The sequence below is a fragment of the Barbatula barbatula genome, assembly GCF_947034865.1.
Source record: "Barbatula barbatula genome assembly, chromosome: 24".
Classification (NCBI taxonomy): domain Eukaryota; kingdom Metazoa; phylum Chordata; class Actinopteri; order Cypriniformes; family Nemacheilidae; genus Barbatula; species Barbatula barbatula.
The window spans coordinates 10,496,689-10,520,819 of NC_136787.1; the positions used below are offsets into that span (position 1 = coordinate 10,496,689).

Genomic DNA, 24,131 nt, shown 5'->3' on the forward strand with positions numbered 1-24,131 from the left:
TTTGACTTCATAAATAAGCAGTAATAAATAATAAAATACCAAGCAAACATAAATAACCTAGCAACCACTCAACATATTCCCAATGCTTTGCTTACCGTCTCATTTTGATTACATTTGATTTTTGTTTCAGAGGGGCGAACATTAAGACCAAGTTTCAGGAGTCATACCTGCTGCCTGCTTTGTCAGTGAAGCCGGATCTCTCCAGCGAGACCCCCATTGAGAGACTCAACCCTCCCACACCAAGCATTTATGTGTGTGCCCCATTGACTGTCACTTGATTCTGATGTTGTTTCCCCATTTTGTGTGCATGTTCTGACGTTGTTTATTTGCGTTTTCAGCTGGAGAGTAAGAGAGATGCTTTCTCTCCTGTGCTGCTGCAGTTTTGCACAGACTCTAAGAATGCTGTTACTGTCATCAGAGGACTGGCTGGATCTCTTCGTCTTAGTGAGTTACCACAATTGCATTTAATCAAGTTGCTTAAAAGGGTTATATCGGATGGCTAAAACGAACATTAATGTGTTTTACGCAGTTTACGGTTAAAAAAAACATACATTTTCACATACCGTACATTATTGTTGCTCCTCTGTGTCCTGCCTTTCTGAAACGCCTCGTCGTTGAGAAAAGCGATGTGTCCTCTGATTGGCCAGCTACACAGTGCATTGTGATTGGCCGAATACCTCAAGGATGTGGTGGTAATGTAACGCCCCTCACCATTTTTGGAACATCAGCCTTCAAACTTATTGATAGCTTATAAAGTTACCAGTACAGTGTGAGTTCAAGCCCAAGTATGATCCAGAAAATGAATTTTACCAAGCAGATTAATCAACTTTGACAGCACTACTTGTCCAACAGAGCGTTATAGATCGGTAAGGTTTTAATTAAAAAAACGATTAGGTTTAACAATTAGCTGACTATAGCTAACTTCTTGAGCAGCCTTTGACGCTGTGTCTCAAAGCAAAGTGACAAAGTCAATAAAACATATTATAAACGAGGCATTTGTTGCATCCAACAGGGACATAGTTACTGAATATAATGACTTATTGACTTTTTTTCATGTAGCATCACGCTGCAGGGGAGAACAGCCAGAGGACACAAGGCTAAATCCATCGGGACCTATAAATATAAAACCATTTCTGCATTTGATCGTAGGACCGTCAAAAAGCTTTTGTTTGAATAATCAGTTGCAAATTTTTTAATAATGTAAACATAACGTACTTACAGGTTATGAGTGAAAAGCGTCAGACTGTCCTTGCAAAGTTCGATTTGCCCCACTTTTTAGAAACATCCTTTGTGCACAACCAGGTGTTAATGTGCTGCACACACTCGGATTTTGGAGTTTGGCTGTTTTGGTACAGTATTGTAAATAAAACGTAACCCCTGATTTCTAATTGTGTCCTCCTTTGGAAGACCCAACTAAGTCGTTTTTCTTTTGTAATGACACACAGCATCTCCACGACATGGCAGCAGCATCAACATTATTACTGGGCCTTCATTCTTCGCGTAAACATTTTAGTCGGTTTTCTTCAATGCTTCTCAAAAACTAATGTGGAAATGTGGGGGCGTGTTAAAATAGGCAGGTTCGGATGAGCCTTCGCTTTTAAATAAAATCTCTTTTGGTTAGAGCTATTTTACGTGTCTAATATATGCATGAACAACTTGTAACACACCAAAGATACAGGTTAACACAAAATCACGTCATACGACTCCTTTAAAGCTGCCATTACACACGCAGTTTCTGCCAATCTTATAATAATCTTGAGGACCTATAGAGTAGTATTGCATACTTCGTATCTTCGAAGAGTTTCTGCCGCCTACCTCACTACAGATCCCTGTTACGAAACAGGGATCCAGACTTATAAAAATCGTTCCAAAAGAAGTTGGAGTGCTGGGGGAGTGTATCATGCACAGAATGTCATACAGATGTCATATTGTACGTCCAACTCGTTTTTGACAAGTTGACCATGAGAAGCCTGCATGTTTAACATTGTAAATAAGTCAGAACGCATGAAACAACCCCCCTTGGAAGTCATCTGGGGCCCCCCTGTTGAGAAGCACTGGTCTATCCCATGCCTACATCGCCTTTTCTCTCTATCTCTCTGGGCAGATCTGGGTCTGTTTTCCACCAAATCCCTGGTAGAGGCTAATGCAGAGCACACAGTGGAAGTGAGAACGCAGGTGCAGCAGCCGGCAGATGAGAACTGGAACCACACCGGATCCGCCCAGACGTGGCCCTGCGAGAGCAGCAGATCTCACACCACCATCGCTAAATATGCCCAGTACCAAGCGTCTAGCTTCCAGGAGAGCTTACAGGTAGACATCGCAACACAGGTGCCTCACTGGCACCAGAAAAAGTCATCTTGCTCTCGAATCGAGTCAAATCTTTTTGACATGAAGAACTCTTGGCATCGTGTCGATCACCGTGGTGATGATATTTCACCACACCCAATGGTCATATTCATAAATAAAATGAAAATGGCTATTTGAAACGTCCCTTCTCCCTTCAGGGGAGGGGCATTGCAGTTTGATGATGCTGAGGGTCCAGGTACTCACCTGGGCACGGAGGCTAAGTACAAACCACCAAACAGAATTACACGTCTCACAAACTCAAAATAAACGAATTGTGTTTCTTTAAAGGGCTGTTCACACTATGGATGATAACTTTTAATAAGGAAGTATTAATAAAGTAATATAACTTTTAAAAATAAACTTTTAAAAATAAAGTTTTAAATTCACAACTATAACAATAAAGAAAAAAAGAATGATATGGTCGCTATCGTCCCCTGGTGTGGACGCAAACATAGTTATAGTTATAGTTATAGTTATAGTTATAGTTACAGTTATCGATATAGTTATCATTATAATGTGAATGGCCCTTTGGTTTCTCTTTACTGTCTACATTTTTAGGAAGAACAGGACATTGAAGATGCTGATAAGGACGAGAAATTGGAGAAGAAAAATGTGACAAAATCCAATGCAAAATAAACATTACGTTTCTTTGAGTTTCTGATCATTGTGTACATTTTGTAGGAAGAAAAGGACAGTGAGGATGAGGATATGGAAGAGAAATCAGAGAAGACAAATGCGTCAAAGTCCAACCCACAGGTCACCATAGGGACATCCACAGCAAGGTAAGGTCAATAAACAACAGTTAAACTCAATTAACATGACTACTGTTTTGCTATTACCAGTTACAGACATTTAAATGCAATGTTTTTGAAAAAAAAATTAAACTAATTTATGGCGGATAAAGGCATTATCCAAATTGCCAGGAGTCAGGAGTTTGTAAAAAATGAGCAAAGTCAAGGGTTTGCCCACAAGGAAACGTGCAAACTTGTAATCATTGAATAGTGCATTCAAAAATTCAATTAAATTAATGATAGAATACACTATTTAATTTAGCAGATGTACACAAATAATTTCCAGAAATGTTGTCCTTTTAAAAGTATCTTGTTTTAACAGCTCGGAGCAGAAATCTGTTGGAAAAATCATCAAGTTTGGAACCAACATTGACTTGTCTGACCCCAAAAGGTGATATATTCATTGAGATATTATCCATTAAATAATGTTTTAAAAAATATTATATTTCTTCCTGCATTGGAACCGTATTACTTGATTTGTATTCAGATGGAAGGCGCAATTGCAGGAGTTGTTGAAGTTACCAGCGTTCATGCGTGTGTCCTCCAGCGCAAACATGCTGAGTCATGTTGGTCATACTATACTGGGCATGAACACAGTACAGCTTTATATGAAGGTCCCTGGCAGCCGCACCCCAGGTTGGTGCTCACACACACATACAATGTGTCTTCAGATCTTTTTCCTTACCCATAAAACATTTTCGTGGGTTTCATTAACGTATAGAGGAGTTTCTTTGCGAGGCTCTGCTCACAAGATATTTGACGTGCCTTAGAAAGCCAGCTTGCAGTCTTCCACACACAAAATATTAAAGTGAGTCATTCTCTCTCTCTAGGACATCAGGAGAATAATAACTTTTGCTCTGTAAATATAAACATTGGCCCTGGAGACTGTGAGTGGTTTGCTGTCCATGAACACTACTGGAAAGCCATCAGTGACTTCTGTGAAAAGTGAGTCTTTGATCACACGCCCTTGGTTATCAGCCCAAGCTGTGATGGAGTTCTTTTTCCACTTACTAATCACTCAATTCTGCTTTTTGACTTGCCACCCATAACGATTCATTTACATTTTCTTTTGTGTGTTAGGCATGGCGTGGACTATCTGACAGGCTCGTGGTGGCCAGTTCTGGAGGATCTTTATCGGTCAAACATCCCTGTGTATCGGTTCATTCAGCGACCCGGTGACCTCGTGTGGATTAATGCTGGCACTGTGCATTGGGTTCAGGCTGTGGGCTGGTGCAACAACATCGCATGGAATGTGGGCCCTTTAAACGGTGAGTCCGAGTGTGACAGTAGAGGGCGCCAAAGACCCTGCTTAATAGTTATTGCAGTAATTGTATTTGGCCTCATATTATGACTTCCAACAGAATGAACTAATCTTCCTTTTTAATGTCTGCCCTCCAAGCCTATCAATACCAGCTGGCTCTTGAGCGCTTTGAGTGGAATGAGATTAAGAAAGTCAAATCGATCGTCCCCATGATTCATGTGTCCTGGAACGTCGCCCGCACAATTAAAATCACAGACCCAGACACATTCAAGATGATAAAGTGAGTCGAACGCAAGTGTTTATGTAACTGAGACCCGTTTGATTTTTCACTTTGATCAAGTTGTACGCTAATTCGCTAACTGACGCCCCCTTGTTTGAATAATCTGCAATCATCAACATCAGAACGTTAAGTGAGTATTACTGTTTTATACCCTTTTTCCCCAGACATTGTCTCCTTCAGTCCATCAAACACATTCAGATTTTGAGGGACCAGCTGGTGTCTGCAGGGAAGAAGATCTGCTATCAGAGCAGGATGAAGGACGAGCCAGCGTACTACTGCAACGAATGCGACGTGAGAAACATCATCTATATCCGCAAATAATGTCCACCCGTGGCACATCGCATCGTCTTCACATATATGTGGTTGTGTGTGTGCATGTGTAAACAGCTGGAGGTGTTTAACCTGCTGTTCGTGACCAGCGAGAACAGTAGCAGGAAGACTTACATGGTTCACTGTGAGGACTGCGCTCGGACTCAGAACCCAAGTCTGACAGGGGTTGTGGTGCTGGAACAGTACCGCATAGATGAGCTGATGAACATGTATGATAACTTCACCCTGGTGAGACAAAAACACTTATGCACAAACACATGCTGCTTTAGCACAGTCACCAGAGAGTGAAGATACACCATTTTTGTTGTTGGGTTAATGGTGCACTGTTTTTACCGCAATGCAGAAAAACTAACAGTAAATTATATATTGTATTAAACTATGTAATAATTGTATTAAACTATCCAATGTTAATAAATAATTGAATTTATTTAGTGTATTGTAGAGGATGATAATATTTGTTTGATATTCATTTATTAAAAAATTACCATCTTGGCGATAATAAAAAATAATCTTTAGAGCGGGTCCAGAAGCGCCTCCTGTTTTATTAATGAATATAATAAAGTCTTAAAGATGTTTGTTTTGATTCAGTTCTAAATGTTCTGTTGGTTGTATTTTGATCTAACTTTGTGTAGCGTTAAGAAATTATAACAAGACGTTCTTGGACCAAACGTTGTTCGTGTCTTACAAACTGGTGTTCAAAATTATTGTACAGAATACTTTGTGTTACTCTTTTCACTTTCTTGCACTTCACATTACAGTCATGATGTGTCGTGAAAACAGGCTTCATTTTCAAAGCTATGTCAAAATGCAACTAGTACTTAAGTTAAGAAAAATACATCTGACATTAAACACACCATTTATATCACATGTGTTGTCTCTTCCCAGGCTCCAGTTCCGTGCTGTAGGTGAACTTGATGTCTAAAACTACACAGCCATAACCAAATCTCCTGCCCCAAAGCAGTGGCACAAACCTTTCATTCTTTTTTATTTTACCAAAACCACTACTGCAAACTCATGAAACAGCCAATCAAATCGCTGTTTACTTCACATTGTTTACAATACTACAGCAGATGTCTCTCCAGCTCTCGTCTTCCCCTCAGCCAGCCAACGAGGGACATCTGAATACAGAATGACTAGAGTGGTGCTACATCATTGAACTCGAGTTAATAATGTGTAACTTGGCTATCAGGTCATTCATCCACAATGGATAACTGCTGTGATACCTTTGGATAAAAAATGGTCAACTTGTCGAACATTTGCATTAATTCAGGTACTGATGTGATTTCCTTTTTTATGCAAGCGGAAGACGATTTCACCGGTCCGGTTATTCCATGTCTCTGGTTTATTCAAGTAAGCGGTGCTTTGATACAACGTATAACAGCGTGAGATGAATATCTCCTGTAGCTGATGATCATTGCAGTGGCATTAAGTTGTTTCTGTTGTTTCGGTCGTGTGATATTTACTACAGGTCTGACCTTTGTAAATGTTATTTACATATTTGACTGGGTGGTATTTACATATTTGACTGGGTGCTATTTTTTTAAGTTCTCAAAGGTTTTCAAAGTAATAAAACAACTTTTTTAACAGTCTAGACTAACACCATTTTGGCCTTGTGATTTGCATTTAGACAAATAATTTCGTGGTATTTGATTAAGTAAACAATGACATTTTCTTAGAGCATTAAAAGATATCATGCGAGATACAGCAAATGTAAAAGTTATTCCAAAAAATACGGGTTTAATATACAACTTATTTGATCGCATTTGTCTAGAAAACCTTGTGTGTGTGTTTTTTGTACAAAAAACAAAATATCATTCTTGCAAACTTGTTTTTAATGCATTTTTCAGTCTAGTTGACTTTGTATTATTATCTGAATTGAAATCATAATAGATTTTTTTGTTTCGTTTCTTATTTATTTAGCTGTCTTTTCTTTTGTATTTATTGACTGTTTGTGATGCTCTTATTTTTTTTCACGTATGTATTTTGTAAATCTTTTCATTGTGCTGATGTGGTGAGGCATATGGGGGAAACGTTTGATTTAAAATGGTGCTGATAACCCCCTCCCACCTGGGTCTCTCTGTCTGTATAAATGATCTGTAGGCTTGAAAACATAAGGTAATCTCACAAGTTGGTGCTTAGAACAGAATCAGTACACTTTTTATGAACTGAATGTCTTTGTACTGTATATTTAACACATACAATTTGTTTGCTTTACATGGGATACGATAATATTGTTACACGTGTATGATTCCAGTCATGCTAGCTGTTATAATTATTGCTGTCTTTCTACTTTGTATCATTGTCAATGAATTCAACATGAGAGTTTTCAGATTTTCGTTCCATCAATACCTCTCAAAGTTTGTTTTCAGGTTCATTGCCAATTTTTTACTGTACAAAAAAAAGAAATGACAAAAAGAGAAAATTAAAAAGATTAAGGAACTGAGCCAGACTTGTCTAAAGCATTTTGTGATTTTTGTGTGTAATAACTGATATAATGATAACTATAAAAAAATAAATCATTCTGATGAATTCACGTCTCTGTTTACATGAAAGTTATTTCTGGATGTGTGGCCGTGTGTGGAAGTGTATTAGAGGAAGGTTACAGATTCACAGAGGTTTCCTTCTGACCGCTACGTCTCCTGTCTGTCTGTATTGTGGAACTGAAGGTCAGGAGAGGTCATGGGCATGAGTAATGTTTCTGTGACACCTCAGCGTTCTCTGTGGACTTTACAGCGGAAATCCTGGCTCCAAGGACAGGAAGACAGGTTTTCCCTCTTTTATGACTCTCAGGATATCTCTCGTTTCTCACCGGCCCATACATGCATTTTTAACCAGCACAACAAAAATATCTGCTTATTTGTTTTTGAAAATAGAGCATCAAACTGAGCAATGAAGACATTTTGTTTTGTATTGTATTATTGAATGTGTGCTGTATTGTAATATATAAATACAAAGGTTACATTTACATTATGATTTATTAAAATTTGTGTTTCTTGCATTCTGACTTATTTACATTGTTAATCATGCTGGCTTCTCATCCTTAACATGGTCAACTTGTCAAAAAACAAGTTGGACGTATGACGTAGTATTTCCGTACTCGATACACTCCTCCAGCATTCGTATAGGTTTCGTAAAGTTTTTTTCTAACATGAAAATCTGTTTCGTAACAACTTTTCTTAGTCCCTTATTGGACAATTCTACCGGAAAAGCACGCCAACGCGTCAACCAAGGAGAGCGGGAGATGGAGCACTTTCACTTGTGTGCAGGTGAGAGAGAGCACTACGTTCGCAAAGTTCAGCTGTTTGTTCACTGCATTTGGGTGATGAATGTTATATATGGTGGATATAACGTTGGCTTTGGTGATCGATTGAAACTGATAGATGGAGCGGTCACAGCGCTAAAAGATGCCGGACATGAACCGCACTGATGTCTGTGTTTTGTTGGCAATGGGTGCGCACATGCTTTAGTTCCGCCTATATAGAACAACACTAGATTGGTTGTAACATCAGTACGTGAATTAGCTAAGAAAATCTAACAATAAGCAAAGTAAATAAAAATAAACATGTCAGAATGTCAGTAGCCAAACAGATCTAAAAATGTAAAATGTATTGGTAAATGCAGAAATTAACATAAAACTACAATTTGTAAGTTAAGATAACGCATGAACTAATTTTAACAAATATAAACTCATTGCAAAGTGTTACTCACTAATTTTTCAACTTTTTGTGTTTGGTTCATTAAAATAACACAATGATTCCTCAACTTTGGCAGACAGAAACATTTTTCCATTTCTTTTGCAAGTTTCAAGTCCCAGAATCAGTCAAATGCTCACAGATAAAGTCTTCATCCTGTTTTCACTCTTATCAGCTTGTGTGTTCTATCACACACAGCACATCTGCATGCCCTCAGCTCAGTCGTCCAGGAAACAAAAATCCTTTCAGAGCATCCTATCTATCCCCCTCCTCCACGCATCACCCCCCTCGTGCCCTGACAGCTCTGACACGTCCTGAGAGATGTAAAACAGACATCTCCCTCCCCACCCAATGTAAACGTGGCCCAGCAGACCTAAAATTGAGGTGGGAAATATCAAATGAAGGGCTGTGAAAGGTCTTTTTAGATCTTTATTGAAAGTCTGTGTCTTATGTGGCATAATAATGATTGCACTACGAAAGTGCATGCATGCATAGTTTAAACAGTAAAAATGTCTGAAATAAATCAAAATTTTGTACTTATCTTTTCATAGATGCTGTACTGCAAAGTGACTCACAGTGCATTCATGTGTTTTATGAGTGTGTGCATTCCCTGGGATTCAAACCCATGACCATGGCATTGCTAGCATCAGGCTCTACCAGATAATCTACAGAACATCTCAGGGAGGCAAAATACTGTGCATGATGTGTAAAAACATTCGTTGTGGAGTGTGCAAATCCAAAGGGAGGGAAGGTCATGACCCATTGGGCAAAAAAACTGCAGGGCAACACCACATTCCCACTCCAACAACCCCCATCCCACAAATACTAAATTCCCCAGCCAGAGCAATTTGTGGTGAAAGTAAGACGGGGGAGTGGAGAGATACATCCAGATACAGGTCATCTTAGTTAAAGGAAGGAAAGAGTAGGGCAGGAAAAGAGGAGAGAGAGCGCTGAATTAGAAGAATGTTCCACTGAGTTCAGTTCAGTTTCACACAGAACTTGTGGAGATACTGCAGGTTGCTCTCTGTTAACAGGTTAAAAAAAACAAGAAAACTCCTGTAAGGCTCAAAGAACTTGTTTCAGCCTCAAGGATTTGTCTACGTTTCTTTACGGAAAGGGATTTGAGCGTTTGAAGGAAACGTTTTAAAGGTTTTTCTCCAGGAGAAAAGGTAATAGCTTATCTCCCTTAAGCAGAATGATTTTGAACTTGCATACATAGCTCTGTTTATGATGTTTTATTATTTATATTAATGTTTCATCTTTTCAAATGCATATGATTTAAACTTTTACACTGGTTTGGCTTAAGCTGTTCAACTGTTCCTTTGTAAGTTAATTTACAATTAAACAGCAAATCAGTTTTATTTCCCTCATTTATTTGTAATGTATTTCCATCTTTTTTTATTCGATTTCATACAGTCTGTCAATGTCCTGATAAAAGTCTCTTTATTTATTTTTTGTGTGTAATTTTCTATTCTGGATCTTTTTGATTGAATCGAAATCATGATCATGACTTACTTTAACCTTGACCTTTTATCAAAACCATCATACTACTAAATCACAGTCAAAAAATGACTTACAGTAACTTTTGGCCTGATCTACAGTACATGTCTGATCACAAAATAACATCAAATCAATGTCTGTATTAAAACTTACTACTATTACAGTCATTTTTGGTCACGTATTAAATTAAATGTATGTAGTCCACTGAAGACTTCCTTAAGGTCACAGCAAATTGCTTTTATAAGACTTCAGAAACCGGTTGTGTGGGAAAGGTTTTTAAATTAAACTCTAGATAACATCTGATCTATTCATGTCAATGATATCATACTTGTATTCAGTGAAACAATGGTGCCCGATCCAAACAAACAAGTTTTAAACAGAAGACCTCTTCCTAGAAAGGATGAGCCCACGTGTGATCGAAATATGCTAGAGATGTTGTGAGGCCTAAAAACAAAAATAATATTAAACGTTTAAGTATTCATGTAAAAACAGTGTTTTTATTCTTAGTGTTTGTTCTTAGTGTTAGTGTTCTATTTTAAATGAAGTTTTTTTTTTAATGCACTCTGACAGCACCTCAAACAGCGTAAATCAAGGGCAAATGAACACTTTCCTGAATTCTTGCCTATAAATGTTCACTGTGAATCTGTTAAAAGTCGTAATGGGCTATTTATGAGCATTTATGATGTTGCTCTCCTGAGATTTCATAGTTTTATAGTATATGTGATCTAGTTGGCATACAGGCTTTCCTGGAAGGGACGTTCCACGGTTATTGTTTGGTATTATGCAGTCATCCTGGAGATCGGGAGGGGGGGTTCACTTCCTACCCTTCAACTTCAGTTATCTCGGTTTACCTTCCCTTCCCTTGACCATTGGAGACCATTATTTAAGATATATATATATATATATCCCCTACTGCTCTAAAAAAGTCGTCTTTAATAGTCATTTTATTGCCGTCTGCATGGCTTAAAAGCTATTTTCGGATTTGTTGCTGTTGTGTTTGTATTTATATGTACTATGAATGCAATTTTCGAAATATTATTTCTTTTGATGATTTTCCCCAGCCGAAAACTGGATTCACACCCGATATCACCCAAGTGGAGAACACCCGACCAGCGGATGAACGGCAAGATGAGTCTTTCCCGCAACGGGACCCTGGAGAAACATGTAGCCCAGCAGCCTTCCATTGACCGGGGGGAGTTTGAATCCCCTCACCCCCGTCTCCAACACACCGGTTCCATCTCCTCAAGCACTCCAGCAAATGCGTCCAGCTCAGGGGTGGTGGTTCCTCCTCCGTACTCGATAGCGGGCAGTGTGGCAATGGATCCTACTCTGGAGCTGAGAGGCTCTTTAGACTGTTGGGCTTGTTCTGTTCTGGTGACGGCTCAGAATCTGATCATCGCTACCCTCAACCTTGGTCTGGCTGCGATTATCTTCGGCCTCATCCTCTTGCCGTCGCTGATTATGGTCGTTTTTGGCTTCCTTTGCCATTCGACAGTAAGTGTGGGGTGATTTGTTTACATGTAATTGACAGGAAAGGTAAACTTACCATGCCAATTCCTGATTTAAAGGAGCAATGTGGAAATTTTAGTGAAATCTAGTGGTGAGGTTGTGAATTGCAACCGATGGCTCACTCCAACCCACCCTTTCGTAGCACTACAGCTGCTCTGTTGCACATTGAAAAAGGCAAATTGCACAAGTGAACAGCTTGTTAGACGAATGTCTCTCCTAAACTGACAAGTGAAAAAGGGTGAAAAATAAACAAATACCTCTGCTGCGGTGCATAGCTCTGTTAAAAATGAAAGAAATGTCCAACTGCCTTCATAGGGTAACCATTTTCTTTCTTGACTTGTCTTCACATGCCACGATTCCTCAGATAATTACAGCTGCCCAGATTCTCTCTGCAAACAAAAAATAAAAGGCAGACAGCGTAAATACTGTAGTTTCATCCAAGCAATTGATGACTACTTTCCAGAGTTCATTGAGACCCTAACACAAAACACATGTGAGCAGAGGAAATAAAGCCTCTCACGTAATCCTCTCCTTATCATTTAACTCCGTCACTATCAGTCGACTGTCTCCCCTCCAACAAAGATGCCTCAGTCTCAACCCAGACTCCCACAGCTGGACCATATGTGAATGTTTTTGTTAATCATGGTGTTATCTGATCTGAAATTGTAAACTGTATATTCAGTGACGTCATGCACATATGGTAGTCCTGGATCACTCCTTTTAACAACTTAATTATTAGTGGAATAATAGTAGCCGTTAGTCTATATGAATGTGGAGCCCCAGGGGTGTAAATGATGAGTTTTTTTCCTTCATATTAAAAAAAAAGGAAGGCGCATTGAAAATGTACTTGGATTATCTCCTTTTGAATGTGAACACATCATTTTATAGTCAAATTAAGATAAAGTTTCCCTTTCCTCTCTTTGCCCATCCCAAAGGTTCAGAGCAAAAGCACTTCCATCTACTGTTCAAATCTCTTGGATGATGGAGGCTGTGTGGCTTTGCTGGTTGTGGGCTTCCTACTGCTGACTCCGCTGTTGGTTCTAGCTCTTGCTGCTTACTGCAGGATGGCACGGCATCTCCAGCTGGGCCTGTGTTTCATCCCATACAGCCGTGCCGTCTACAAGAACCTGCCTGCGTCACGTCATCGAGGCTTAGGAGGCTGCTGCGGCCAACAGGGGGCAGGAGAGAGTGAAGGAAAGGGAAGCGTGTGGGTCTGAACAACAGAAGCGTTGCAGTACGGGATACAAAACTGTCTTACAAAAAAAACCTGGTGAATTTAATGTGAATAGCAATGGTAATAGATTACATACAGACCACCTAATCGTGCCAAGACAAGACTGAGTAAAAGCAGTGCCATGTTCTCAGCAGTTAAAACTGTATTTTTAAAAGCTGCTCATTTATTCAGTTTCTCATATCTGTGCTTTTGCATTAAAGTTTTTTAGTGATTTGTTTAACTGGATCTACTTTAAGGGAGTCTATTTGTCAATGAAATGTGTGGTTTATTGTTGCTCCTTTTGTGATGTTTTTTTTTGTGACGTTTTTTAAGAACATGAATGAGGAACGTTTAATAATTATAAATTGTTAAATGAATAAAATTTTTATTCAATTTATTCCATTAATTATATACATAATATACGATATACCAAAATACATACATATAAATATGACTTTGTCGCAAACTGTATTTCTACGCACAAAGGGAGCCTTCACCCAAAAATGAAAGTTCTGTCTTCATTTACTCGCCTTCCAGTTGTTCCAAATCTGTAATCGTTTATTTTTCTGATGAACACAGAGAAAGATATTTAGAAGATTGCTTTTAACCAAACAGTTCTTGGCCACCATTTACTACCATAAATGACAATGCTTAGTCAAAAGTGCCACAGAACTGTTTGCGTCCTACATTCTTCAAAATGTCTTCTTTTGTGTTCAACAGACAAATTTGGTCTATTATTAAATGGAACTGTTAAGTAGATTGTGTCTCTTGTGTTCTTATGCGTTTTATAAAGTTAATTGAAATGGCTACTGCGATTTCCGTTAAACGTCTTCAAAACTTGTCGCGTGATTTACGGTAAGGGAACAAACGGAGCATCGATGCTCCCTGGTTTTAGTGGTACATTGTGTGAATTTTTAGGGAGTCTAGAAGGATTTTGCAGGACTCCCTGGTCAGTGCAGTGAATACTGAGTTGATTGAGACACCGGGTCTGTGGTAAAACCACAATACGGAAGAAAATATCCGGTGCTCCCGAATGACCCTCAGTTTCCGGTTGGAGAAACTACAGCAACATGCCGTAAAAAGAATTAAACTGACTACATTACTAACTACACTGACTACTCAAGGTGTCAACTGTACTTTTTAGTTTTTAAAGTATAGAAATGTATTTGTAAAAACAATTATTTTATATTCTCCAAAGAAACTGAGTGTGTTTACCTGCTCATGCAGACCTCGTCATGACGCCATGGTGTTTGTGGTTGCCCGCAGGGCTGCCAACTTTCAAACATTCGGCGTGAGACTCACGCAATTGACTCTTTTCTCACGCTCTGACACCACACATCCATTTTCTCACGCAGAGTCGTACCCTCCATTTTTCTGTGGTGTGTAAAAAAGTTGTCAAATAAATGCCCAAAACCCAATGTCTGTATTTTGGTGCTGCAAACTTTTTTTACATCTCCTCAGTGGTCTAGCACCAGCACTGCGCCTCAATGTCAACATAAGGTGGCCAATCAAATGTAAGAAGGCAGGAGTTACTTTTTACAGAAACTAGTAGTCTCTTAACATCCTGATAGCAATCAATAAGTAAAGCGAAACATTGGTATTTTTATAATTATATATCGTCTATGAAAGGCGTAGGGTCAAATAATGTTGGATCAATAACTGCCCTCGGTCCGAGTTATTTTGCATCCCACTGCGCACCCTGTTTACGCAGATTTTATTCGTCATCAGCGCACTCATGTGCGATGTGCAGGCAGCGGGACAGTGGCGGATAGAGAGCAGGTACCTGGAGATATTTGTTGTTGTAGTAAAGTAATGTAATAATGTTTTCATGACTTCACAGGAAACGATCCAACTTCTGGTCTGATCGCGCGCTCATGTGTTTTGGAGGAGGCGTGGCTTTTGATGGCGATTCGCGAGAGGGAGGGATCGTATGATTACACTGCTAGCAGGCAAACGTTAGCATTTACCAAATTATGTACTCTGCCTTTAGTGCAAATGTACGAAAAAAGTAAACATTCAATATTTTACTATATAAATGTTCAGCCTTAGTATCCACTAATGCAAACTACAAAACTATTAGGAATAAATGTGTGCATATTGTAAATAAATTCAATTATTACAAGTACATTCATTAAATTATTCTCAAACCTTTACTAAAACATGGTTTTAACAATGTTATTGTTACAATTACTGTGTCCCGTTGCGGAAGGCCATAGCAATGTGGTACGTGCTGTTTCCTTTTTCTGCCAGTATGTCCTACAAAGGACATCTTGTTTAATTCTAAGTTGAGAGTCCTCCATAAACTGCATCATCTAGAGGATAATACCTCTAGAGGACACAAGGGCTCAGACTTACGAAACGAGACACAGACAACACAAGTGTCTCATGACATCACAGCGTTAGTAAAGGTCAAGTATCACATGCGGATTTGTCCAAATGCACAAAAACTAATTTCAGACTTTTCTTTAATTGAATATGAATGTCCTCATGCAGGACTTCATCAGCATCAACACAGAAAAAAAGGCCACCTTCTGAGTTTTGCATGCAGGCCAACAATCATTTAAGTCATCAACTTATTCAATTCAGAAATGGCTAAATGTAATTCATTTGTGTTAAGCAATAAATGTGACTGATCGGTGTGATACGTTTTGATAATAATAAGCCTATTTTGCCACATTTACAGATACTAGGGAGCACCAGAGAACTTACTGCATCTGAAGAACATTTACTTACTGAATTAAGTAATAAAAATTGAAAATGTGCTCATCCCCAGCCTAAGTAAAACCGTACCCTTCACCACTATGGTAACCCCCGAAGAAATCAAAGACAACAGAGAATCTTCTGAATTGAACACTACAGAACAGTAGCCTAAACACTAACACGTCTCCTCCTCTGCCCAAATACAATAGCACTTTCGTTATTTTACAATCTAAATCCAGTCATAAGAGCTAAGCATGCTGAGAACTCAATCTGCTTTTTCAGCTAGTCAATGAAAATTATGAATGATGTCCCAACACAAATATACTAAGTTATGTCAAAGAGTTGACCATGTCACTTCATGTTACTGAAATTGTGTTTGAACAAGAAACCAAAACAAATGTGTTGTATCAAACTATATTGATTAAGTAAAAAAAAACAACCTTCAACACATTTTGTGAGTATACATGTAACATGCATTTATGTGTTTGTCTTTATGCTGTATCCTGGCATCCTTCTTTATTCACGGCAGCAACGCATTTTTTATTTATTCTGCCCTGGCAAAAAAATACGACTGAGAGAGATGAATAAAATGTACTAACCCATTTTCGAGGACAGGAGCTTTTGTTGTGGCTTGTTGGATTAGTTATTTAAAGCATCAGCCTGTGGAAAATTCCCACGCCGCTCCGCGCACGCTCCATCGACGCAACCTTGGTGGCAGATAGAGCAGTCGATTACAGCATCAGAATCCGCCGGCAATGCACCTTGCTCGCTGCTCACCATCAAGAAGGACCATCAAGAAAACCATCTCTCGGAGGCACAGTTTCAAACGCAGCATATCCTATCGATCATTGAGACACGCATCGTTTTGAATTACTACAGGTGAGAAATGTTAATTATGTGAACTGTTGAGCTTATGTGAACAGCCAAATAATAAACTTATCATGCTTTGTAGTGTTGCTTTACGCAATAATACTCAAAATACTTTTCAAGGTACAATATCAATTCTAAATTCTCCTCTTTTGCAAGATGGATTAACATTTAAAGCACTGAAAGTCCGGAGAATATAAAATACAGGTCTGCATATTTCAATGTTTGTTATTACAGGCTATGAAATATTTTGGTAAAAACATGATTAATTTTTTTCAAAGAATTTTGTAATTATATAAAAGATAAATAAGTATTTATTTCAGTTTTGATGGAGAGAAGCTTGCGTTGATCTCTTTGATCTATGCCATGTCAGTCCAGGTCCAGTTTAATATAATTAAATAAGGGATTAACCTCAGCTCAGTTTTACGTAAGAACAACAAAGCTTGACATTCTCGGATCGTTCCTGTGTTAATATCGAGGGATTATACAGTATATCCTAGATCAACATTCCTATAAGGTCATCCATTTGGGGGCGTAATGTATGTGGAAATGTGTAAATAATTTAACCCTATATTAGGGTAAAATACGAGAATGGGTTGAAGCATAAAAATAAAGTGTGATACTGCTTAATGTTTTTGCATTTCTGCTTTTCTGAGCAAAAAGTAAATGTACATTTTCTCCTGATTTACAGAAGACGGACACTAAATATCATTCAGTGTAGCAATCTTGGCACATTTACAACAAAAATCTATTTATAACACTGTGTTTGAATTTCTACATAAATATATGCTGAATGACAATGTTACATTCTTTCAACCAAATATTGACATTTTGTTCTTCAAAAACATTAGACATTTTCTTCACATTTAATACGCTTTCTATGGAAATAAAATCACTTTTGTAAATGTATTTTGATGGTGACATCTTAACGTCTTTGACCCATTCATGTGGTTAGTTCATACTGAAAGAATTCAAGTGCTCTGTTGTTGTCCCTACGTTAAGACTTATGCACAACCGTATATATATATAGAAAAAGAGCTGGCTGCTATGGATTGAGTGTTTTGGCCTTCCGAAGTGGGTCAGGGAACACAATTATGTGCCCCCCGCTAGTGATATAGTACTCAAACAACCCTTGCAATGACTGAGGATTCATCCAGCCAGGATGAATGAGGTCTTTGTTTCCTTGTGCCATTATTAGAAATCTCCTGCCTTCACCTTTCTGCCTAATGTTCCGGTTGAAGAAGTGAGATAAGCTTAAAGTAACAAACACAATGGCCCAGCAATGCTAGTGGAACTCCATGTTCGTCTGTTGATAAATGCTCTCCATGTTCTCTTGTCTAGATCTCTTATTCCACAGACACCCATGGGTAAGAAAGTCTTACAGTGTTTTCCCTGGTACAGACGTGGTAAAGACAGGAGTAAGGGCATGCTGTGTCCAACTCAGGCTGGTAAGTTGCCTTGTTTACCAGAATAAACTATACATATATCTTTTTATGGAATATGTTAGAAAGTTGCCTACATTAAGCTCTTTTTGCTTCAATAGTTCCATCTGTTGAGGTGCAACCTGGCTTTTCTCCGACAGTATCCTGGGGTTATGATAAAGAGGAGAGTGCGGCACATCCTGTCTATTTTTCCCATAAAGCGCGAGTTGCTTATCGCCACCAGATGGACGGCAATATTATCGATGCCACCTGCTGACCTCTGGGCTCCTTTCCCAGAATCCCTCGCCTTTTACCTGTCTGTAGACTACCAGAGCAGAATATAAAGTGGACACATTAAAACCTATTAGACAGTTCAAGTCTTCTGTAATTTATCTAAATCTTTTATATTTTGGTAAAGAGTGAAAATGATAGTGTTATCTTCTACTTCCTCCACCGCTATGCCAGACCTGGCATTCACCTGTATTGTACTTTTTGTGTTGATATTTTTAAAAACCATGAACTGAGCCGGACACATAGTATTATAAATACTTCAATACAAATGTTGCCGTAAAAAAACATTTTGTCACTATCCTATAAAGAACTGTTGGTGAAGGAAAATGTTTTTTAATGATTTTAAAGAGGTTTAAAGAACCTTTAACATCCGAAGAACCTTTCTGTTTCATCAAAGGTTATTTGTGGCGAAAAAAAGGTTCTTTAGATTATAAAAAGGTAAGAAAGAAATGGTTCTTTAAAGAGCTGTGTTTGCATTCAGCCCAAAATGTTTTTTCTGTGGCATTGTAAAGTGTCTTTATTTTTTAAGGGTGCATGTTTTGTTATGTATGACGTAAGAAACTTTATACTGAACTGATCATAAACAAATCATATACTCTTCATGTTATGATTATAACTTTTGTGATTTGATTCAAGGAATTTTGAGGGTTATAATATCATAGTTTATAGTAGAAATATGCCTTTTTTCTCCTCCAGTTTTGCGTTAGCATTTAAAGGAGATCATCTATATTTTGTGAAAATAAGGATTTCAAAGTGGTGAATATCTTGCTTAATGCAAACTCATACAGAAATCACTTTTATACTTGTCTTCTATCAAAACTCAATAGGCATACGCCATCAAATGATGGTGTCATAATCAAATGTAATTGGAGAACAATGTGTTTGATAACTGTTATGTTTGCCAATATATCCATTTAAATAAATTTTCCCTCCTGGAAAAAAGATTAAACTTGTCTATGAGAAACTTGTGCGACCCATTTCTACTTTTTAATTTCACAGTGTAAACACAGATCCATTATCCAGACTTCAGATAAGAGATGGCACAATTGGCTTCCGTTGTCAGGGAGGACAGGCAGAGGACAGGGCTGAATATAAATTCCTTGGTTGCCAGATATAGGATGGGAATTAACTTCATTGACGTGATCCGCTTTAGGTAAGCATTGACATCGATTGCTGGCTGTAATGCGTTTAATGTTTGTCCTTATAGTCATAAATTAATATGGATCTTGTCTTTTTTCCAACACAAGTTTGCATGAGGCAGTTGTATTTTAATACGGGACTGCAGACTTCAGCCACTAGATGACGCTGTTCGTATATTAATAAAAGCTATGTAAAATGATGACAATAATAGTATGCAAATATAAAACGTGATTTTAACATAAATAAGTCCTTATGTTTAAATAGTGTCAATGGTTTATTCTGGACCAAAAATGTTACATTCAAATAAAACAACACAGTCTTAAGTTTAATGAAATAATGTGTATATAAATCCTGTATTAGAAGACATCATCATAAAATAACAAATATACGTTGTGACATCTCAGTGTGTGTAAATTTAAACAGTTGCTTGAACCTTTCTGTGGAGTTCATGTTTGAGAGCTGACAAGTTTGAAATACTCCATAGTTGTGCAAAAACATAAGAATGTAGCTTCCTGAGCATTACTAAACAATGCCAAAAAAATCTGCAGGACTGCATTGACCCTTTTTGTCACATTCTATTAGCTGTCAATGAAAATAGCTTTCTGCCATCTTTAGATTTTTGCAATCAGCATGGCTTGTTGTTGATGCTGGTCAATATCTTGTGATGGGGAGCTTTGTACAAAGCAGTAAAACTACCAGGAGTGAGAGTGCCACGTCCTTCCTCATCCACCAGACCCATCAGGATGTAGTTTTGACCTGGTACACAGAGTGTAATGTCAATAAAAAGTGAGGTAATGTGTGTATGGGTGAAGGTAATTGGTGTGTTTGTGAATGTATAAGTGGTCATACCTCTGCGCACCACTGGACATTTCCTGCATGTTATCATGAGTTTGACAGACATGGTCTCTCCAACTTGGGTTATTGTTAGTCTACCGGCCTTATAGGCCTTAATTAAGGAAACAGTTGCTTGTGCACTTCCTTGAGGCCCCGGGCTCATTGCTGTCACCATACCAGTGATCACTGGGAGAGAGATTGACAAAAAGATATTTAAGCTTTAAATTTGTGTAAACAAATGAGAGCCATGGCATAAGTAAAGATTTTGGTTAAATGGTGATATATTGTATTCATACGTAATGCGGTTTCAGAATAATTATCAACTTAAACTGCACAAATTATATGGACTTTGTTTTTTTGTTAGGTGAACCATGTCTTTAAAACATGAAGTCTTCAACCGAATGCTTTTTTACTATACAAACTCACTTACCGAATTCACTAGCACAAAAACTGGTCCTGATGGTTCCATCTCTTTTACATGCCTTTGGACACGGGTTTACACCTGAGGCTGAAAAGGACATTGACCAATATTTAACAAGTTCAGTTCATGACCAGTTTGCTTCGTGTTGCACTTTCTCACCTGGTTTGGGTTTCTCAGATTCCTCAGGTTCTGGTTTAGGGATTGTCGGTCTTACAGGTTTGCCAGGTTTGGGCCGTGGCTTTGGCAATTCTGTAGTAGTGGTTGTTGTGGTTGGTGCTTCTGTGGCTAGGACTACAGGTTTCATTGGTTTGACCGGGGTAATACGGGTTCTTGTGGGTGTGGATGCGACTCCAGGTCCTGACCCAATGTCACCTCCTTCAGTTGGAGTGCGCTGGCCACGTGGTAAACTGTAGTATGAAGCCATGAATCCATCAGAGGTCACACTAAGGTCAGACACAAACTGGACCAGTAGCACATTACCATTGGATACAATGTTCCTGGAGAGGAGACACAACGATAAAAAGATCAATGCGACTATAATGTCGTTTGTTAATGTACAAATACACTGTGCTTTATTCTGTATCGCATATTAGAACCAATATAAAATGTCAACTTGAAAAGAAATAATATAAAAAATTTAAGGAAGTCAAAAATAGGGATGTTACTGAGGTCCAGATTCTCCACAGTATTTTCCGATATGGCGCGAGTCGTCTTTTTCTCCTCCGTTATAAAACGCTACATAGTCAAAGCGGCAATAATTGTCAGACTCCAGATCAAATTTATCAAACTTAATCTCAATCACCTGTGAGACAAACACACAAATTATAACCATTAAGATAGAAGTATTCTCATCAAACAAAAATATTGCAAATAGTTTAATAATAGTTAAATAGATTTTGTTATTCTATTATGTTGGGAACAGTGTTTTACAGTATAACAGACTCTTTTGGAAATCTTCCCAGATTAAGGCAACAAGTCCAGCATGTCTGTTTCATATCATTTCTTGAACAGACTGCAGACATCTGGCGTGCGGCCATCATTCAGTGTTGAAAAATCAACAAAATGAAAACAATCATCACTGCAGTGTTATATTTTTCCTGACCATTTCCGGTTCCACAGTGATAAGCCAGGAGCAGCTGATGCCTGGTGGATAATTCTTCTCAGGCCAGTTTGGAGTTTTGATTGTGCCCTGAGATTTTGTCATTTTCCCCCCACAAAACTGATGCTCTGGATGATAGAAATATCAGGAGGAAAAAGTTCAGTTTTGAAGAAGGAAGGAAGGTCATGTATGGATGTATGGAGGCAGAGAACGATTTATCTCTTAAGACAAATGTTAAATGGGTTATTTACAATATTATCATATTCATAACATTTAAACAATATCAATGGTCAAAGTTATTAATATTAAGGTTATTGCCAATGGTGGAATATTATGGACTCCCCATACAGATATTCATAGTGTCAGGATGGTTTAAAACAAACAAAAGGCTACTTGTAGAAATTCTGATTTTACCATCTACATGCGGCTTTACTCCATTAAAGTTGGCCAGGAACCCTCTGCCTCCTGTTCCTGAATCTGACACCATCTCTAACATCATGGAGTTGGATGTGGAGATGAGAGCCCCAGGCCGGAATGTTCCACAGAACCGCCCGAGCTTCTGTACCATGTTAGAGTGTCCGTTATACACATCCACGTAGTCATAGCGACAAAGAGGGTCAGCCTCCAGATCAAACATCCTGAAGGAGAGCATCACCACATTGCCTTCCGGAACCTATTGTGAGAAAATGAGTCAATTGCTCAAGAGAAACATCTAGATAAAACCAGGAATGATCTATGTACATAGAGTAAATGATCATTATACCCAAATCAAATGGGTCACTATATGGTAGAATATTGTGAGTAAACTCACTGTGATGTGCCAAGTGCATTTGCTGTTGGGTTTGTAGTACGACGGGAATCCTTCGCTACCCACAAAGCCAGACTCTCCATCCAAATCACCCCCACAGTTAAACTCAGGCCTGAGAGCGAAAATCAGAGAAGATCAGAGAGATCTCTGGCGACCATAAAACATTACTGTGACTGAACGTTTTTTTTTTATTGCACAATATAAATGAGCACAAGGGTTTATATCATAAAATGTTGTTACAGTAGATTCAAAGATGGAAACCGGTGAGGAGGCGTCCGCTAGTCATTTTATAAACAGGACATATTTTTCATAATCTGGAAAGGAAAATTGGATCCCGTCCCCCCCCCAAGTATTGGCTCATGGGATTTTAAAACGTATAAGATGTTCCACGGCAGTAAAGAACATATTTGGTGTTTACAACATCACATGCCAATTCCTCATCTTTTTGACTTCCTGAACTGTTCTCTGCATTCCAGAGCTGTTTTTCAGATCACATTAATTGACGTCTGCAGCAACATCTGTTTTTAGACGTAAACCTGATGACTTTAACCATCAAACAAAGCTCTTTTATAGAGTAATGGTGCTACAGACAGAGGCACTTGTGCAGATGTACAGGTTAGTGATACATCCAACTGACTTTGTAGATCCTATGGATCCAGGCCTTGGAGTCCAAGATCTTGCACTAAATGTCTCTCTAGATCTCTCTCTCTCTTTTTTAAATATCAACTCTGTTGACACTTCTAATCAATGAAATGAATGATAATATGATTAATACAATGAAATGAAATAAATACACATAAGAACAAGGAAATAAAAAATGAAATATAAAACAGATGTACTCTAGAGTCAGAATTTTAGTCATCTCAGATCATTCCCACAGGTTGCTTTTAAGAAACACAGATCATAAGATCCTCAATTTATCCACAAGCACTAACAGGGACTTATCATTTTAGTGAAGGAAATAAAACGGTTTTGTCACATTTTGCAAAATACATCCTTTGGCTTTGTTAATTCATTTATGATGATGTACTTTACAGGTTTGAGTGAACTACTCTTTTAACTGTAACAGCATAGAAAGCCAAAAAGATCTTTCCAGAATACCTTCCCATAATGATTTCACCCAGCCAGAATGCTCAAGTGTAAACATTTATTACAGGGAAAACGCTTTAAATCTCCCAGCAAGAAAAGGTTTGATCTGGTGTGGGGAAAACACACTAACCCAAAGTATTTCCATCTGCATCCCTTCATCTCTCTATAATCAATGCATGTGGACCAAACCATGCATTATTACTGAGAAGACTACAAATAAATCTTTCAAAACTTTAAATATATACTTTATACAAGAGATAAGGCATGTAAAGCATTAAAAAGCAGGCAAAAGGCCTCCATCGCAGCTCTTAAAATCCCACGAGGTATTTTCTCAACAAGATCATTCATACCCACAAAGAGCTGTCCTGACATGCACGCGCGTTCATCAACAACCCTACCGCACACCTGGTGTAGTTGTTTGTCTGACATGACGTCCCTCCAAAACACCCAAACAGCAAAAGCCCCAAACTCCACACACCAGTCCGACGCTCCATATTCCACAGCACTGAGAGACACGGCCACACGACACACGATACAGA

General features: G+C 38.4%; 4 protein-coding genes across 12 annotated transcripts in view; 3 read left to right on the forward strand and 1 right to left on the reverse strand.

The window, feature by feature from the left end:
- Nucleotides 1–7,451, forward strand: part of kdm6bb (lysine (K)-specific demethylase 6B, b) — a 29,630-nt gene extending 22,179 nt beyond the window's left edge. For 7 of the 8 annotated variants that reach the window (XM_079449372.1, XM_079449374.1, XM_079449370.1 and 4 more), the window contains 12 exons: nucleotides 131–251; nucleotides 339–444; nucleotides 2,105–2,310; nucleotides 3,028–3,128; nucleotides 3,460–3,528; nucleotides 3,625–3,773; nucleotides 3,968–4,082; nucleotides 4,218–4,405; nucleotides 4,537–4,678; nucleotides 4,843–4,969; nucleotides 5,066–5,236; nucleotides 5,894–7,451. In XM_079449372.1, coding sequence (XP_079305498.1) covers nucleotides 131–251; nucleotides 339–444; nucleotides 2,105–2,310; nucleotides 3,028–3,128; nucleotides 3,460–3,528; nucleotides 3,625–3,773; nucleotides 3,968–4,082; nucleotides 4,218–4,405; nucleotides 4,537–4,678; nucleotides 4,843–4,969; nucleotides 5,066–5,236; nucleotides 5,894–5,917 — 1,519 coding nt within the window. In that variant the 3' untranslated portion in view covers nucleotides 5,918–7,451. Of the gene's footprint in view, nucleotides 1–130; nucleotides 252–338; nucleotides 445–2,104; nucleotides 2,976–3,027; nucleotides 3,129–3,459; nucleotides 3,529–3,624; nucleotides 3,774–3,967; nucleotides 4,083–4,217; nucleotides 4,406–4,536; nucleotides 4,679–4,842; nucleotides 4,970–5,065; nucleotides 5,237–5,893 lie in introns of those variants that run through there. The other variant, XM_079449376.1, reaches the window with a different exon arrangement.
- A 2,089-nt stretch (nucleotides 7,452–9,540) lies between these two features.
- tmem88a (transmembrane protein 88 a) lies at nucleotides 9,541–14,338 on the forward strand. Of its 2 annotated transcripts, XM_079449380.1 has the most exons (3): nucleotides 9,541–9,869; nucleotides 11,262–11,694; nucleotides 12,645–14,338. In XM_079449380.1, the coding sequence occupies exons 2-3, from the start codon at nucleotides 11,317–11,319 to the stop codon at nucleotides 12,924–12,926; spliced, it is 660 nt and encodes a 219-aa protein (XP_079305506.1). In that variant the 5' UTR covers nucleotides 9,541–9,869; nucleotides 11,262–11,316; the 3' UTR covers nucleotides 12,927–14,338. The 2 variants fall into 2 exon arrangements, with proteins under 2 accessions (XP_079305506.1, XP_079305505.1); XM_079449379.1 differs by lacking the exon at nucleotides 9,541–9,869 and having other exon boundaries at nucleotides 10,180–11,694; nucleotides 12,645–13,680.
- Nucleotides 14,339–16,338: 2,000 nt separating this feature from the next.
- On the forward strand, nucleotides 16,339–19,743 carry LOC306889970 (uncharacterized protein C17orf114). The gene is made up of 5 exons (XM_079449381.1): nucleotides 16,339–16,501; nucleotides 17,831–17,937; nucleotides 18,033–18,639; nucleotides 19,201–19,354; nucleotides 19,449–19,743. Exons 2-3 carry the CDS (start codon nucleotides 17,853–17,855, stop codon nucleotides 18,185–18,187), a joined length of 240 nt encoding a protein of 79 aa, XP_079305507.1. The 5' UTR covers nucleotides 16,339–16,501; nucleotides 17,831–17,852; the 3' UTR covers nucleotides 18,188–18,639; nucleotides 19,201–19,354; nucleotides 19,449–19,743.
- pcolcea (procollagen C-endopeptidase enhancer a) lies at nucleotides 19,171–24,131 on the reverse strand. Its single transcript, XM_079449378.1, has 9 exons — nucleotides 23,998–24,131; nucleotides 22,507–22,615; nucleotides 22,110–22,368; nucleotides 21,699–21,823; nucleotides 21,262–21,398; nucleotides 20,756–21,093; nucleotides 20,606–20,683; nucleotides 20,191–20,361; nucleotides 19,171–20,097 (listed from the first exon to the last, which is right to left on the reverse strand). Exons 1-9 carry the CDS (start codon nucleotides 24,084–24,086, stop codon nucleotides 19,967–19,969), a joined length of 1,437 nt encoding a protein of 478 aa, XP_079305504.1. The 5' UTR covers nucleotides 24,087–24,131; the 3' UTR covers nucleotides 19,171–19,966.

Excerpts from the sequence above, each read along its gene's own strand:
- pcolcea (XM_079449378.1), bottom strand. The coding sequence starts at position 24,086 with ATGGAGCGTCGGACTGGTGTGTGGAGTTTGGGGCTTTTGCTGTTTGGG. Across the intron at positions 21,399-21,698 it reads TCACTGTGGAACCGGAAATG|GTGATTGAGATTAAGTTTGA; the intron begins GTCAGGAAAAAT and ends TTTGTCTCACAG. Across the intron at positions 21,094-21,261 it reads TGTGGAGAATCTGGACCTCA|GAACATTGTATCCAATGGTA; the intron begins GTAACATCCCTA and ends TCTCCTCTCCAG.
- LOC306889970 (XM_079449381.1), top strand. The coding sequence starts at position 17,853 with ATGGGTAAGAAAGTCTTACAGTGTTTTCCCTGGTACAGACGTGGTAAA. Across the intron at positions 17,938-18,032 it reads GCTGTGTCCAACTCAGGCTG|TTCCATCTGTTGAGGTGCAA; the intron begins GTAAGTTGCCTT and ends TTGCTTCAATAG.
- tmem88a (XM_079449379.1), top strand. The coding sequence starts at position 11,215 with ATGAATGCAATTTTCGAAATATTATTTCTTTTGATGATTTTCCCCAGC. Across the intron at positions 11,695-12,644 it reads GCTTCCTTTGCCATTCGACA|GTTCAGAGCAAAAGCACTTC; the intron begins GTAAGTGTGGGG and ends CCCATCCCAAAG.